Raw genomic sequence first — 16,235 nt, forward strand, 5'->3', positions numbered from 1 at the left:
GCCTAGAACGTGCAACAATATAAACGGGATTTCTTCATGCTGCCACAACATTTATTTGGATATTTAGTGACAAAGCCGGATCTAGACACAACCTGATTATTTAAGGGCAGAATGTCGCCCTCTATAATAGACTGAACTCCACTTCCCTGAGCAAATGAATCACCTATCCATAGCATCTCTGTCTTGCTAACATTAAGTTTGTGTATTGGCCCTGATCCAGCTCATCAGTGCTTTTGCACTTCTGCTACCTCACTTTAATAAGTTGAGAATGAAAACTAGAGTTAGAGGTCATCTGCATGCTGGTGACCCTTCACACCAAATCATTGAATGATCTCTTGAAGCAGCTTCCTATTGAAGTTAAAAAGCCTTGGGAGTTGCTATATTGGGGGGGGGGTGCGTTAATCCTGTGAACACTGGCAGAATCTTAATGCATGCTCACTTCAAGTACATGAAATAGTTAATTAAGTGATATTTCGTACGCAATTTCGAAAAAATGCAAACTTTATACACTCTTACTCTCCACACATGTACATACTGCATACTAGACATGCAGTCTCAATTCATATACAAATGCTCATACATATGTTCTCTTGCCACATTTCCAGCTCTCCAGGAGTGGGCTCTTCTTCTTCTTCGATCACTCATATCCGAGTAAGATTGTTTTCCATAAACACGGTTTTAACAATGGCTCCATAAGTGACTGTGGAAGCCAATTCTGGATCCACACGTCCTTCCATAGTGGGGACATTGGTTTCCGGGCGGGAGTTGATCATGGTGTGGATTTGCCAAGCGTGCCTTCCTCTTAGCACGTCCTGAGATCGAGTTTCTTCAAAGCCCATGACACCTTTGGTAAAGGCTGTTCTCCAACTGGAGCACTCGCAGGAGTGGGGTAAGAGGAGCTGGAAATTGCACCTTTTATTTTGTACAGATCAGTCTATGCAAAACATCCCTCTGGTTGCCCTTTATAAAGCATCTTTCTCAAAATAAAATAGAGCATTCAGTGATGTTACACCTCCACCACTCTGCCTCTCCCCTGCTTTCTATTTAAGAGTAAATGACAGCTCTCCTCCCAAAGCTCTGGAATGAGGTTAGGGGGGGGAAATGCTGCCTTTTATCTCTCAGCTCTGTGCTGAGATTAGAAATATAATATCAGTCTTGAGTGCTCCATCAAAATCCACTCTTAAGAGGCAGTCAGAGGGATGTTTTATCTCCTAAGCAGAAGATAAAGCACTTTGTCTGCTCTTTAAAAATCACACTACAGAACAGACAGAGTTTTTATCACACGATCAAAGCAGGAGATAAAGTTGCAGGGGAGGCTTGGCTGGTTTGAGTCAGGCTACCCTCAGTATAAGCAAATATCAATGTGTGTTATTTAGCTCTTCCTCCTATTACTCAAATGGTTGTTTAGGCTGCACTGCTATAGTATTGGGCACTGGTGTGCCTGCAAAAGGCCTCAAAGAATCCTCTCAAAAATTCACAATGCACAAAAAGGCTGTTTGCTCTTCCTACTGAGTGAGTTTGTAGTGGCTCAGCCTCTCTTACACTGAACACACACCCTTAAATGTTTCCACATTCCATTGGATGCCAAGAGGAGACACCCATCCACTATATGTTCTGAACAGAGGAGAGGGACACAGGTGTGGTAGCGACTGATGTAAGTAGCTCTTTCCCATGGGGGGGGGGGAATGCCTGCACCATTTGGGGAAACTGACATTTTTTCTTGTCTTTTTGCATGTGACAGCCATTTTGTGCTATCCCCCTATAGCACTTTCTCAGTGGGCAACCTCTGAAAGTTGTCTTGTTTTGGAAGATGCTATCAACATTTATTTTATTACAATTTATTATGTTAGTTTATTTCTACCAAAAAAAAGTCCCAAAACAATGCAAGATACCGTAGAATACAGACAACGTTGAAAAGCAGAATATTTAAAACCACAATACAAAATTCCTAACAAGCTCATCCAGGAATACACCAAAAAAGGTAAGTCCTATCCCACCGAAAGATGAGTCCCATAGTAGAGACTAAATTGCACAGCTGTATTCCTGTTACATTTATATTATGGTTACCAGATTTTTTAAAATGAGTCCAGGGGCACTTTTTTTAAAAAAGCTGAGTAGCAACAGGGAGTCAGTAGTGGGGATGGTGAGGCAAAAGATAATGGGCCCAACAAGCACATTTTCTTTATTTCATTTGTATCCTTGCTGGGAAAAAAAATGTTGTCAAGTTAAGTGGTTAAGGCATTCTGACAAAAAACCCAGAATGTTTTAAGAAAAATCAAGATGCCAATTTCACAAAAAGTACTGCCTGCCCCCTCCCACTCAGGCGCCCTACAGCTTGGGGGGGGGGGAGGCAGTGCAGAGCCTGCGGGCACCCAAGGGGCAGAGTGCAGTTTGCTCCCCTGGATGTTTGAGAGTGAAACAGAAAAAAATCAATTTGACTTCTGCAGTTCCCAGCCGTCGGGGACACACTCTCGTTCACGCTCTCTCACGCTTAGCTGCCCAGCTCCGTGCCAGCTCCGCCACTGCTCCAGTTGGCCAAGGGGATCAAAGTAATCTCACCCCTCCGTGCCTTGCCCAGCAGAGAAACTTCGCACCTTGTGCCCTTCCTGGGCAACTGCGCACCGCTCGCCCACAACTCCCGAGCCTCTCCCATCTCCTGCCTTCTTCCCCCTTTGTTTTGACAGATTGGGGGAGGCAGCAAACCCTATGTTTCGGTAGAGTGCATTGTGCCTATGGATGCCACCCATCCCTAGAAAAACACCACCTGCATATTCCCGGAGGACTGACTTTGCTCGTCTTCATATTCCTGATCAACTGTGATGAGGGAGAGATCTTCAGATGGAGTCTGTTCTTCGTCTTCCCATGTTAAGGGGGAGTACTTCAAATCGATTGTGTAGTTCTAAACCCACAGAGCAATCCCTGGGCCTTTTACTTCTATGAGTCACATTCCTCCATATATCTGGCACCTGTGCTGGGGAACTGACCTCCTCCTCAGGGATGTCCCCTGTCTCCTCCTTGGTGCAGAAAGTGTGCTCTGCTGCATCCAAGAAAAGCTCCAGCTCATTAATTCTCTGGAGCATAGATACACGGGCTTGAAGTTGCTGGACCTTGTCTTCTAGTAGGGCAACCAACTTGCCCTTGCCGCAGGTGTAGCTGCCTACATTCTTTGGCAAGAATACAAACAGTGCGCAGGAATTGCAGGTGACTGCATTTGTTCCCTCACCCTCCATCTTGAAAAGCTTGAGGTCAGGACAAAAAAGAAGCCTAGGGCTCCCCCAATAAATGTTTGAGACTAACTCCCCTAAATCTAAAAGATGGCTTAAACTGCGCGTGCCGCTGGACTCCAGGCACTGACTAGCTCCGCCCACAGCCAGTCACCTGACTCACCTGATTCCACAGAGGCCCCGCCCCCTCAGACCATGTGCTCAGGGAGAGCACACTTCCAAGGTCACCTGCAAGGTCACCGCCCAGAAACAAACACACACACAAGCCTGGACAGTCACACAAATCCAAGAGGCAGAAGCCCTAGATGTCTTGTGTGCAACACATCATATGGGGACTTCCTGTGAGGAAAAATGGTGGGTGCCACAGCAGTGAGCAGCTCCTGAAGCCAGCCAGAGCCAACTGCGCTATCAGGCTGGCTCCGGGCTGCTAACTGCTGCTGCCGCCATGTTTCCTGGGGACATTTAATGAAATCCGGGGACATTCTGGAGACAGAATTTTTCCAGGGACAGATTTGCAAATCCGGGGACTGCGTCTGGTAACCCTAATTTATATATACTTTGGCACAGTATTAATACCCATAGAAAGAACCTAAGCCTAAGGCATATTAAACCTATTCTTGGAGTTGCAAGTATTGGCTTCAGTTTGCCAGTATTCTTTTGAATATAAGAGAGATCTATCTCACAGGAGAAACATCGGCTTCCGTCGGTATGATCATGCACAGAGTCATCATGCACCAGCTACCAACTCCAGTTCAGAAATGGTGTCATTGATTCAGATGCATGAATTTAAGGTTACGTAGTAGCGTACTCCAATAATGCTGTAACAGATCTAGTGGGATAGGAGAGCTGAAAATAATGTCAATATATTTCACATCTGGCGGAATCAAGTACAGTATACACTTCCAGACTTAATGCTAAATACATTCCTTCTGGTAAATGAGCCACCATTGTGTCCCGGACTTTTTAGACTTGTCTACCCATGTACTATCTGAAACCAAAGGGGCGCATTGATTGCCAGATGTGAATTTCCTCCCCCCCCCCAGCTCTCCTATCCCACTAATCAGCTCCTGCAGGATTTCATCACTGAGCAAGTAGATGAACATATACCTTAATTGCAGTGCTGGTAATTAACATTTGTATTGCTCTTGTGTGTTCAAAGCATTTTATATATAAAATCTCATTCTTCTTACAACAAACCTGTAAGCTAAGTCAGTGCAGTATTATTATCCTTCACATGGTAGATGGGGGCAGGTGAGGCTGAGCTTGCCTATGCTTACCTAGCAAGATCATGACAGCTTCAAGATTCAAAACAGGCACTTCCCAAATTCATTGTATTAGCTATGACACTATACAACTCTTATGCACCTAGTCACATAAGTAGGAACACACTTTCCCCTATCTTTAACCCAAATACATACAATGTGATAATAAAATTTGTGGTGTGGCCTATTCTTACAAAATTTGATTTCTTTTGTTGCATACAATAAATAATACAGTGGTACCTCGGTTTATGAACACAATTGGTTCCGGAAGTCTGTTCATAAACTGAAGCGTTCATAAACTGAAGCGAACTTTCCCATTGAAAGTAATGGAAAGTGAATTAATCCGTTCCAGACGGGTCAGCGGAGTACTTAAACTGAAGCGTTCATAAACTGAAGCATGGGTGTAATTGGTTCCGGAGGTCTGTTCATAAACTGAAGCGTTCATAAACTGAAGCAAACTTTCCCATTGAAAGTAATGGGAAATGAATTAATCCGTTCCAGATGGGTCCGTGGCGTTCATAAACCGAAAATTCATAAACCGAGGTGTTCATAAACCGAGGTTCCACTGTATGTTTACTCTAGTGTGGGCAGGATTATAAAGAACTGAAGGAATCAGGTTACCGTACCTAGAATGACACTTGATCACATTAATCAAGAAGCCAAGTTAGAACTTTTAAACAGCTTTAACAGCGATAGTATCAGAAGCATTTATCTTTGTCCTCTCATATCTAGTAGCAACCAAGGTATACTATAAGAGCGTGGCACAATTATTGCTAAACAGTAGTATTCAGACACTTGAGATTGAAAGGCAGCACAGATAATATTCTTACTTTTACAAAATTCCTGTCTTAAGGCAATGTGTACAGAAATACACAAGGAACATCAGATAAGGGGACCTGGAATCAAAACTTGGACTTGCCTTCTGTTAGTGTCACAACAGTGAGATAAGAGTCAGCTATTAAATGAGAATACGAAACTAGAAATCTGTTTCTGGTCATGCAACGGGAGAACCTATCCAAGGAGAATATCGTACCAAACTTTTGCAAATAAAAGATGCTTTTTCTTCATAGTAGACACTCAGGAAACAGTACAATGACTTATTTACTCAGAAACAAGAACTATTTGTTTCCCGATGTTGCCCCCGCTCATCATAGACTGGAAAGCAGCTACAATAAAACAAAAATAAGTAGTAAAAGAGCATTGTTCCTTTTTTTAAAAAAAGAATCATTTCTTACTGGACTTAAATGTACTTGGTTCCTTTGCTACCAAAACAATCATAATGCAAAGATCAGTTTTGTGCCTGTGAATTGATTTTTCTTCTGACAATTTTTGTAAGATTAAGCTGAACAGGTTGCTGAAAATACATTAATGCATTGTTAAAAAGGAACAATGGCTACCTGAGATTTTTTTAATGCCCAACTATTTAACACAGTTATTAGATTTTATTCCAGTATAGATTTATAGTCAAATGCTTTTAAACTGAAGTAAATTCAGTTTAAATCAAACTCCTAAACTGTGTAAGTAAGGGATAAGCTTAGCATCCCATAGCTTTAGTGTTCGTAGGAAGCCATATTTATAATGCCTACACTCAGGGCTGTTTTTTCTTCTTCAGGGGGAACTCACAGGAACACAGTTCCACCACATTCTAAGAGAGTTCATGGTGAGTTCCAGCACTTTGATTTCTAGAAAAATAGCACTGCTGACGGGGCCCTCATGCAGCCAACTCCACTCATCACTTGCCAGCTTACCCAATGGCCAGGAATGATAGGATATGTAGCCCAAAATCCTCTGCAGGGTTGCAGGTGGGGAAAGGTTGAAGAACATGTTTTACAACACCTGTTACCAGGTCCTTTCAACTGGAACTGGAAAGCCTGGGGCTCTCTACCTGCTCTACCACTAGACTATAGTTCATCCCTGCCCTGTACTTAAGGACAGGTAACTGTGAAGAAAAAATAATCCCTTACCTCCAATGTTTTCTAAGCCTTTTACTATGGTCTCTTTAGCCTGTAAAAGTAGAAAAGAAGAATGTATAAGGTGTTTGTTTTCTACTCTGGTTTTGTTTCCTAAAAGCAAACAGTTTTCAACTCATTGGGGAATAAAAAAAAAGTTAGCTTTACCTCATCTAATTCACTAGATTCAAAGATGAGGAACCTTTTTGGCTTGGGGGGGTAAGATCTTCAGCCAGTCCCAACCCAGCCAGCCAACCCACTTGCCAGGTGGGTTGCCCCACCAACCTTTCAAAACCCCATGTGCAGAGTTTCCAAGCTTTGCACCCCAATGCTATGCAAGCCACCCCATATTGTTCCTTTTGAGCTCCCATTTTGGAAGCTGAAAGCAGTCTAGATTATTAATTTTTTTGGTGTTTTTTCCTTAAAAACCTTCTATGCTCATTGGATGAAATAGGTTATTCGAGGCACTATACAATGACCAGGACGAATGAGAAAAGCTAGTTTTCATGATTAAAAGCCAGAGCTGCAACCCATATGCAATTACCTTCAGATTTGAGCCATACCTTCAGTTTTCCCTCTCTGATCCATTGGCAGAGCTGCATAGTACTAGCTGCAAATTTCTCCACATAGTTCAGAACTAGAAATCTTTCCCTACGAAACAGGAGAATGGCTGTTTCATTCATTAGGTAGTGATGTTAGTTGAAAACCTTCCAGAAGGCTCATTTTAAATTTAATTCTGCGTGCAAGAGGGGATTACTACAGTAGTTACCAATTTAAAGCGGGAATTAGATTTTCTAGCCCAACATATCCATCTTTTGCAGAAGCAACCCTAGCCAAGCCTGTTCCAAAGCAAGTACCACTGAGTTCAGTGGGGATTATTCCCAAGTAAGTGTTCATCCTCAGCATACCAAACATCTGACAATATTAAGCAATATTGCAAAAGAAAACATTTCCCTACTTCACATACATTTATCCAACGAGCAGTTTATTAGCTGCACATTCGTCCATGTGCTTCAAGCACTAGGTGCACTTCCCTCAAGAGCATAGCTGCCAAGTTTTCCCTTTTCTCGCGAGGAAGCCTATTCAGCATAAGGGAAAATCCCTTTAAAAAAGGGATAACTTGGCAGCTATGCTCAAGAGTGAATGGAAGCTCTTCTTCCCAGCTTGTTTTCTGTCAAGTGGCTTCCTCATTGATGGTAAGCAACATAGATATTGGTTTCAGTAAATATCTGATTCATCTCTATTTTCAAATAAACGTTTAGGGGAAAACTTTCCATAAAGGTCTAGAAAGTCTGCCCTTTGGACAAAATAATGTGAACATGTCCAAGCAGAAGTAACATATTTGGCTCATTAAACCACCTATGGCCTTTTAAACTGTGGAGTTGTTGCTCTTGTTTGTTACTGTGTTGTGGATTTTTGTGTTTTGATATTGTAAACTTCCCTGTGATCCTCAGATACAGGGAGGTATAGAAATTTAATAAATAATAATGATCATTAATAACAATGTGTTCAGCCCAGGATGTGGCTAGGCCAACAAAGGAGAAATACCTTGTGATATTTCGCACTTTCTTTATTTCTTCTATTGCAGGAGGCAGAGGAGGGGGGTAAGGTACATCCTTGTTGTACTGGGAGATCTGGCCGCATAAAATGATATGGCTATTTGGATTCATCTGTTGGAGACAAAATGAGAGAGAGTACGTTACTGCCTTGCCATAAAGACTGAGCTGTAAACATGGATAAAGTACATTCTGTTTCCACTGCTCTGTTCCTCGAGAAGGGATCTATGGCTGCATTGCCAAGTGCTTGATTTCCTTCAAGGAGTAAGATCTACCCCAGATTCTGTGAGCAGCAGTTGGAGGAAACTGAATAGGGTGAAGTCTCAGCTACTGTGATAAAAGGACAAGGAAGTGGAAGCATCATGGAGCTCTAAAGGTGCCTCCTATGGACTGTCACTATTTTGTGGGAGGAATTCAAGCACATATCTGAAGTCCAAATTTGCACAATTAAAGTTGATTAAAATTGGGTAATCCATACTGTGTTTAATGTGGATAGTAAGATTCCTTGACCTCCATTAATTCTCCCTTTTCCTTATGATGTTTTCCTCTAAATCATCACTTTCCTACACTTTCTCCTTCCTCAATCTGGATTTTCTCATACCAGATATATGCTGAAAAGGAGAGGGTATGAGAAGATCCAGACTGAAGGAGCGGAATGTGTGGGAAGGTCGTGATTTAGAGGAGAACATCATATGGGCGAAGGAGAATTAATGGAGGTACAGGGGGCCTACTATTCACATAAAACAACAGTATAGATGCGCCCTAAATTGCCGTGGCACAACAAATCCACTTTAAAATAGCAACTGTTTGCAATTAGGAAAATGACAGGGAAATGCACTGAAAAGTAAAAGATGAACAAATAATTATTTGGAAGACATGACTAAAACACCATGCATATAAACGAGGATGAATACTCATTGTCATATAACTGTCCCATTAACAAATAAGAAATAATGCTCAATAAATACTGGGGGCCTTCAGACTGGCGTGCCTTTTTGTGGGTATATGATGCAACATGTTGACACAATAGCAGTGCATTGATGGTAGTTTATACTGGTCTGTCCACACACCATTCTACTTAAATACAGTAGTTGTTCTACAATGCTTCCCGAGTGTTACTGAATTGTTGCTATCTGGAGGAGCAACTTTGCACAACCGAGGTGGTGGAACCCACACTCCCCCACCAGCAAACCAGAACTGTCTGGTGGAGAAATGTTTTTGCCACTACCAATATTCTCATAGGGGAACCCCAATTGGCTTCTGAGGGTCCCCAGTATACAGCTTGAAAACACTTGTTAAATGGCAACTGTTAAAATGTTAAAATGTTGTTAAATGGTTTACCCATGCCAATTAAGAGAACAGCCCAAAGAAACAGTGTGTGTTTTCTATGCACTATGAATCAGAGCTGAAGAACATTCAGTTCATCTGGCCTACATGCTGCTACAACAACCAGAAATATAGTCTTTTCATGTATTCTTTTATATGAAAAACAAGAGTAAATATATGTCAACATACCCTCCATCTCAGTCAATGGTGCATTACGGGGGAACAAATTTAACTTGTCACCAAGCCAAGCAACATGAACAATAGCAGTGAAATGGAGAAAGGCTTTCTCCCATCCAGCTGAAATGTGCCACAAGAACACTTTATACCAGGAGCAGGAAACTGGATCTGGATGACAGGCCAGATTATCATCTCTCTCACCTCCTACAGACGACATTTGGCAGGTGAGAAGGTTGTCTCAAATGATAACAACCTGTCTAGAAGTCCACACCAAGGGTGGTCAAGTTAGAGAGTTCTTGCAACACTTGTTTTGCTCCATGTCTTACCTTGGATGGCAGTGGCACCTGGGGTCTAGAGCCCGGTTGAGCATTTAAAAAGGTACATATGGGAGGAATTGCTCCTTCTGATAGCTATACCTTTGTAAAGCTTCAAGTCTGCAATCCTATATGCACCTACCTGGAAGTCAATCCCACTGAACTTAATGGGGATCACTTCTGAGTAGACATACATACAAGGACTGCACTGTGGATATCAGTGCTGGCATTTTGAATTGACTCCAGAGCAGGGAGTTAGTTTAACTCTTAAAGGTGGAATGTGCTCTAGATCTCTGGCTGCTTCGTTCTGAAGCTTCAGGTGTGCACAGTTGAACAGAAGGGCAGCACACAGCCTCCAATTAATTAAACAAAAAATTTAAAAGATTCAGAAAGTGTAATGGGTGATGCTGCAAGGCTCTTGGCCACTTTTACAGTGCAGTCCTATGGTTTTTACTTACACCTAAGTCACATTGCCCTGAATGGAACTCACAGGTGAGTTTTAAAATATTTCTAGTGGAAACTGCACAGTGGGGTGAAGCGAACTCTGTAATCTCCAGACACCAAAGTACAAGCCAGCCCAATAACTGGAAAGATCTCCTTCCCTGCCCCTGCCCCAGTACCACTCCCAGCGCAGCTATTCTTTTTAAAACTCTTTACAAGTTGTGGCCCTATAGCTGTCTTGGGACATTTGCCTGAACGGGCGAGGCTTAAAAGTGTGTAGTGGGAAAGGGGTGCACACAGAAGTTCCACCTTCAATGTCCCCACAGGTGGAAGCTCCTCTCAGACCTTTGCATGCTGAGTGTGAAGGTCTAAAGCAGGCATCCCCAAACGTCGGCCCTCCAGATGTTTTGTACTACAGTTCCCATCATCCCTGATCACTGGTCCTGTTAGCTAGGGATCATGGGAGTTGTAGGACAAAACATCTGGAGGGCCACAGTTTGGGGATGCCTGGTCTAAAGGGACTTCTAGTTGCACTCAACTAAAGATCCTTAGAAACTTTCGTGTGATTGGGAATGCAGAGGGAGCAGGGCTCCCAGTCACCTGGAGACTTCTAGGCACATTCAGCCCAGCTTGTGCGAGCTTGTCTCGAGGCCCAGGGGAGGAGTCTTGTTAGAATAAAGTTATAAACACAAACAAAAAAGCAGCCAGTCCCCAGTGGGAGCCTCCAACCAATTTAACCCTCCAATGCCTGGGACAAGTGTACCCGGCTGCTCGCTCCCACCTGCATTTGGCTAAACAGATGCAGAAACCTCCTTTAAACCATTTAACTCAGCATGCAAAAATCTTTTGATGAGCACATGTGTGTGGCCGGGGGGTGGGGTGGGTGGAGAGACATCGTGGGCAGAGACTTCGATATGCACTGCCTGCCCCTGTCTATGCACTTTTAACCTCTTTAAATGCTTAAAGAGGGTTCATAAGAAGCCTCACAAAGGTCCTAGCAGCATAACTGGGCAAGGTTATCGTGATAATCTTGCCTTTCATCGGCCACACAGATTTACAGTAAAGTTCTACCAGTTTGCACTGAATCCGGAGCAATTAATGGGAAGGCGCAAAACGGGTAACATGCACACTCACTTGACTAATAACTGTATCACTGATGTCTCCACCAACATTGTCAAAGTATACATCCACTCCCGCCGGGCAGAGCTCATGCAGCCGTTGTGCCACATCCTCTTTCTTATAGTTGATAGCTGCATCAAACCCCATTTCTGACACCAGAACAGAGCATTTTTCATCGGTGCCACAGATACCAACCACTCTGGAACAGCCCTCCAGGGAACCTATCTTTGGAAGCATCATAACCACAATCACCACAGTTCACCAACTTCTAGCACCATGCAACAATTTGTCATGCATCATGATGATTCTTTTAAAAAAAATATGTAACAAAATAACTGGGGTACAGTGGAATCACGAGAGTGAGGGTCTGAAGTCAGTGCATAAGAGATGATCCACAAAATTGGTTCCAATTCACTCCACTTAGGATTGCAGATAATTTGTTTTGGTGCTTTGGGATGGATGAGTGGATCGATTGTCACTTTCTGCTACTCTTTATACCATGTCCAATACTTCCTCAATGGTTTCCTATCTCTTCTGGCACTGCTTGTAACTATTACCTATGCAGAGAGGATTTCCTCCACCCTTTGATCCCTCAGGTATCCACAAAATCAGAAAAACTGCACAAGTAAATGGACAATTGCCTGACTTTGTGCTCTTGGGTGAGGAAATGTTTTTTTTTTAAAAAAAAACACACAACAGCAACAACAAGATGTGCATGTCTTCTTGGTACTTAATCAGCATAATAGAATCAACAAATCAAAAGAGGGGGAAAGCACAACAGAAAGGGCCATGTGGTATGAATAGGAAAGACGAAAATTGCTGTAGACTACTTCAGTCTAATTCAAAAGTGGAGCGGAGGGAGTGGATTAACAGCTAACTAATTATGAAATGTGGACAGGCCCATGTCTCGTGCACCAGACTCATAACCACAGTGATTTGCCTGGGGGGGGGGGGGAGCTGCTACAATCACAAAAATCACACCACCAAATGTGTCCACTTGGAGGTGCTGGTTCACACAGCCAGCAGGTATATGAAATGCCAACTATATCATGAGTCTGTGGCCTTACACACATCTATGGCCATCCCTCCTGGGCCACTGTTTCTCAGCCTTGGTCGCCTCTATGAAAAACTGATTTAATCAAAGGCCTTCAATTTCACCTGCTATCCCCACCAAGGTGAAAACTCAGCCAGCTTCTGGTGGCTTTCAGTGGGGTATTGAGGAGATGAAGGAGATTTGGATATACTGTATTGGTCATTCCAAATATTACGCTTATTTGTTGTTGTTGGTGGTATTCCTGTGACGTTGGAGTCACTACAGCACTATTTCATCCTTCACCACTGGGGTAATGTGGGAAGTCTGGAACCACAAGGAGGAGCCCTGCTGTAGCTCTTCCACACATCAGTGCCAACTCCATTTCCCAAGGGTGGACATTGGCATGGGAAGGAGCCCCTACATGGTCCATGGTTTCTCATCTGGTGGCTCCCACATCACTGGGATAACATGGACACAATTACATCTGCAGCTAATATAACTGACGTCAAAATATGCAAAAAAACAAAAACCTCCTCTTAAGATGTAAATACTAGTCTTAAACAAGCTTACCTGCCCAGCCAATGAACCACAGGCACCAGCAGCCCCACTGACCACCATAGTTTGATTGGCACCTGGAGACACATGTCCTTTCTCTCTTATTCCTAGCAAAGATGTCAGCCCAGTCAAGCCGGCTGCACCCAGAAAATGGGAAAGATGACCGTCTACAAGCTGTGGATCAATCTGAACAGAGACAAGGTGTTTAAAAGGCATTGACCCCAGTGTTATACCACCCCCACCCCCTGAATTATATGGCACAATCAGTTGCCTTTCCTCTATGCAAGAACTCTACCTTCTCAAGCTGCTTCCCATCTAGAATGGCCTTCGTCTGCCAGGGCCAGTTGAAGGAAGTTACAAAGTCTCCTGCAGCAAAACGGGCATCTTTGCTTTCCTCCACAGAACCAATTCCCCCACCATCAGTGACTTCAGACAACTTCCAGGACTGGAGGTACTCAGAACCAGAGTCTTCATTCATACGACATCGCTGAAAGACAAAATGTTTCCTGTGAGATAATCCTTTAAAATACAACCATGTATAATTATCCTGAACATCTCTTAACATTAACATTAACAACTACTAAAGCCCTGTCTTATCTTTGGAGGTTTTTGCTTCTATCTTCTTTCATTCCTCTTCACAACAGGGTCTTTTTAATTTTTCCTGTATTAACAGCATGGCAATGCACAGTAACACTGAAGGAAATCCTATTCAGTTCTGCTTGACTAAAGGGCTATGCTATTGTTGTTGTTGTTGTTATCATCATCATTATCATCAGCGTTCAGAACTCCCATTGTTCTAGGCGCATTTTGCGACAGGAAATTTCATTAGCGCGAGCAGTTTCTGAGCTCTGGGTGCAGTACTGTGCCTAAAATTTCAGATTAAAACTGCAGAGTGGAAGGAAAGGAGGACCTTTTTCTGCTTCCCCACTTGCAGATACTTTCTGAAGACTGGAGAAGAGACCCTCTTAAGAATATTAGGAGGGCGGGCAGGGGAAGCATGGCTTTGTTTTTTGCAGTCTTCAGATGAGGACTAGAACATGTGAAAAATGAATATAAGATTTTCAGATTTGTATTCTTGTTATTAAAAAAGTGTGCCTAGACATTCCCTTGTTGCGCCTCTAACTTAGATTTAAAGTGCCATTTTGTTCCTAGCTTTCATACCTCAGTTTCTAACTCTGATTATCAATCTATTTGTTTATTTTCTGCCTTTCCCCCCGACAGGGACTTCCAGATAAAGTAAGAACAGCTAAAACCCGGGGGGAGGGGGGTTCTTACGGGACCAAATCATTTAATTCAATGAGCAGGAAAATAATTGGCACTGTTGTACCTGTGTCTGTCTGCCTATCTATTTATCTATCTAGCAATCTTGTGCTCAGACTCTCACTTGTAACAGAATAAGGGAAGGTTCATAGCTCTATGGTACAGCATCTGTCAGCTTGGCATGGAGAGAGTCTCAAGAATCTCCAGGTAGGACTGGGAACATCTCCAGTCGAAACCCTGGAGAGCTCCTGCCAGCCAGTGCACACTGTTGAGCCAGACAGAACAATGGCCTGGTTCCATATAAGGCAGATTCCTATCTTCCTAGACTGGAATGTCAGTAGTTCTAGAGCAGACAATCCTTAGCATTGATTAATGCACTTCCTTTACCAGCTTTTGTTGGTAAGCAAATTAGAACCTGTGAGCTTGTGAAATATTCCCTGTTCCCTTATTCAGAATATTAACTCCCGCTTGGAGTACTGCAACGCGCTCTACATGGGGCTACCTTTGAAGGTTACCCGGAAACTACAACTAATCCAGAATGCGGCAGCTAGACTGGTGACTGGGAGCGGCCGCCGAGACCATATAACACCAGTCCTGAAAGACCTACATTGGCTCCCAGTATGTTTCCGAGCACAGTTCAAAGTGTTGGTGCTGACCTTTAAAGCCCTAAATGGCCTCGGTCCAGTATACCTGAAGGAGTGTCTCCACCCCCATCGTTCTGCTCGGACACTGAGGTCCAGCACCGAGGGCCTTCTGGCAGTTCCCTCACTGCGAGAAGCAAAGTTATAGGGAACCAGGCAGAAGGCCTTCTCGGTAGTGGCGCCCGCCCTGTGGAATGCCCTCCCATCAGAGGTCAGAGAGATAAACAACTACCTGACATTTAGAAAACATCTGAAGGCAGTCCTGTTTAGGGAAGTTTTTAATTTGTGATATTTTATTGTATTTTAATCATTGCTGGAAGCCACCCAGAGTGGCTGGGGAGCCCCAGCCGGATGGACAGGGTACAAATAAATTATTATTATTATTATTATTATTATTATTATTATTATTATTATTACAGAATAAGGTTACTAAGGGCCAAACTAGACATGACATTAGTCACAACTTTAGTTCTTGCATAGACCATTTTAAAATGAAAATAAATAGACACACAGGGTGGGGACAATTGAGGGGCAGGAACTTTGCAACCGCCACATCCTGATTCAAGGTGAGGAGCAGAGAGGCTACACTGGCAGCAATAGGAGCTTCCCCCCCTCCCCATTGAAAACAGCAGGCTCGGAAGCCCTTTTGCCACAATACTTCCCCCGCTTTTTGTTGCAATAAGCCAGGGGTATAGAACCTGTGGCTCTTAAGATTTTGCTTGGACTTCCAGCTCCTATCAGCCCCAGCCAACCTGGACAACAGTCCTGGGTTGACAGGAGCTGGAGTCCAACAACATCTGAAGGGGAGCATGTTCCCCAGCCCCACAATAGCCTAAACACAGCTACTTCTCTGAATCCATTCCTCCCCACTCACCCTGGGCCCTGTTCTGAGGTAAACTGGTAATTCGATATTTGTGATGTAGAGCAGTGAGCGAATCTTAAGAGAACTGGAAGCACTCAAGCAGGCTTCAAAGACAAGCTATCTAGCTATGAACAACACTTGGGACATCACATGGTTGGCTAATACATGTAACACTATGGGATGTCCACATTCTCATGACAGAAGCAGAGTGAGATCCTGAAATTCTTCTCTCTCTCTCTCTCTCTCTCTCTCTCTCTCTCTCTCTCTCTCTCTGACACAGAGATATATGGCATCCGGACGTATGGCAACCCACGTCAGAAGTGTAGATTTTGGTGAATTTCCTTAATAGATCAAAAACATTTTTCATTATTATTTAGATTTTACAAAAAAAATATCAACAACTTTGCCAAGCTTTTGTGTCCAGACTTTCACTTTTAGAAATATGGTAACCCTAAGTTATTATTTTGGTATGAGCTTTCGTGTGCATGCCAAAATAAAAACTTAGTTGGTCTTTAA

The 16,235-nt window shown here is 43.2% G+C and overlaps 1 protein-coding gene across 7 annotated transcripts in view; it reads right to left on the reverse strand.

Moving 5' to 3' along the window:
- The window catches only part of PTGR2 (prostaglandin reductase 2), a 54,303-nt gene that overhangs the window by 29,484 nt on the left and 8,584 nt on the right, over positions 1–16,235 (reverse strand). For 4 of the 7 annotated variants that reach the window (XM_035112622.2, XM_035112594.2, XM_035112631.2 and 1 more), the window contains 7 exons: positions 13,252–13,443; positions 12,972–13,142; positions 11,384–11,593; positions 7,984–8,105; positions 6,999–7,086; positions 6,451–6,490; positions 30–5,652 (listed from right to left, as the gene is read on the reverse strand). In XM_035112622.2, the coding sequence (XP_034968513.1) occupies positions 5,588–5,652; positions 6,451–6,490; positions 6,999–7,086; positions 7,984–8,105; positions 11,384–11,593; positions 12,972–13,142; positions 13,252–13,443 (888 nt within the window). In that variant the 3' untranslated portion in view covers positions 30–5,587. Of the gene's footprint in view, positions 1–29; positions 5,653–6,450; positions 6,491–6,979; positions 7,087–7,983; positions 8,106–11,383; positions 11,594–12,971; positions 13,143–13,251; positions 13,444–16,235 lie in introns of those variants that run through there. The other 3 variants (XM_035112611.2, XM_060275310.1, XM_060275389.1) reach the window with 3 other exon arrangements.

The sequence above is a fragment of the Zootoca vivipara genome, chromosome 1 (genome assembly GCF_963506605.1).
Source record: "Zootoca vivipara chromosome 1, rZooViv1.1, whole genome shotgun sequence".
Lineage (NCBI taxonomy): Eukaryota > Metazoa > Chordata > Lepidosauria > Squamata > Lacertidae > Zootoca > Zootoca vivipara.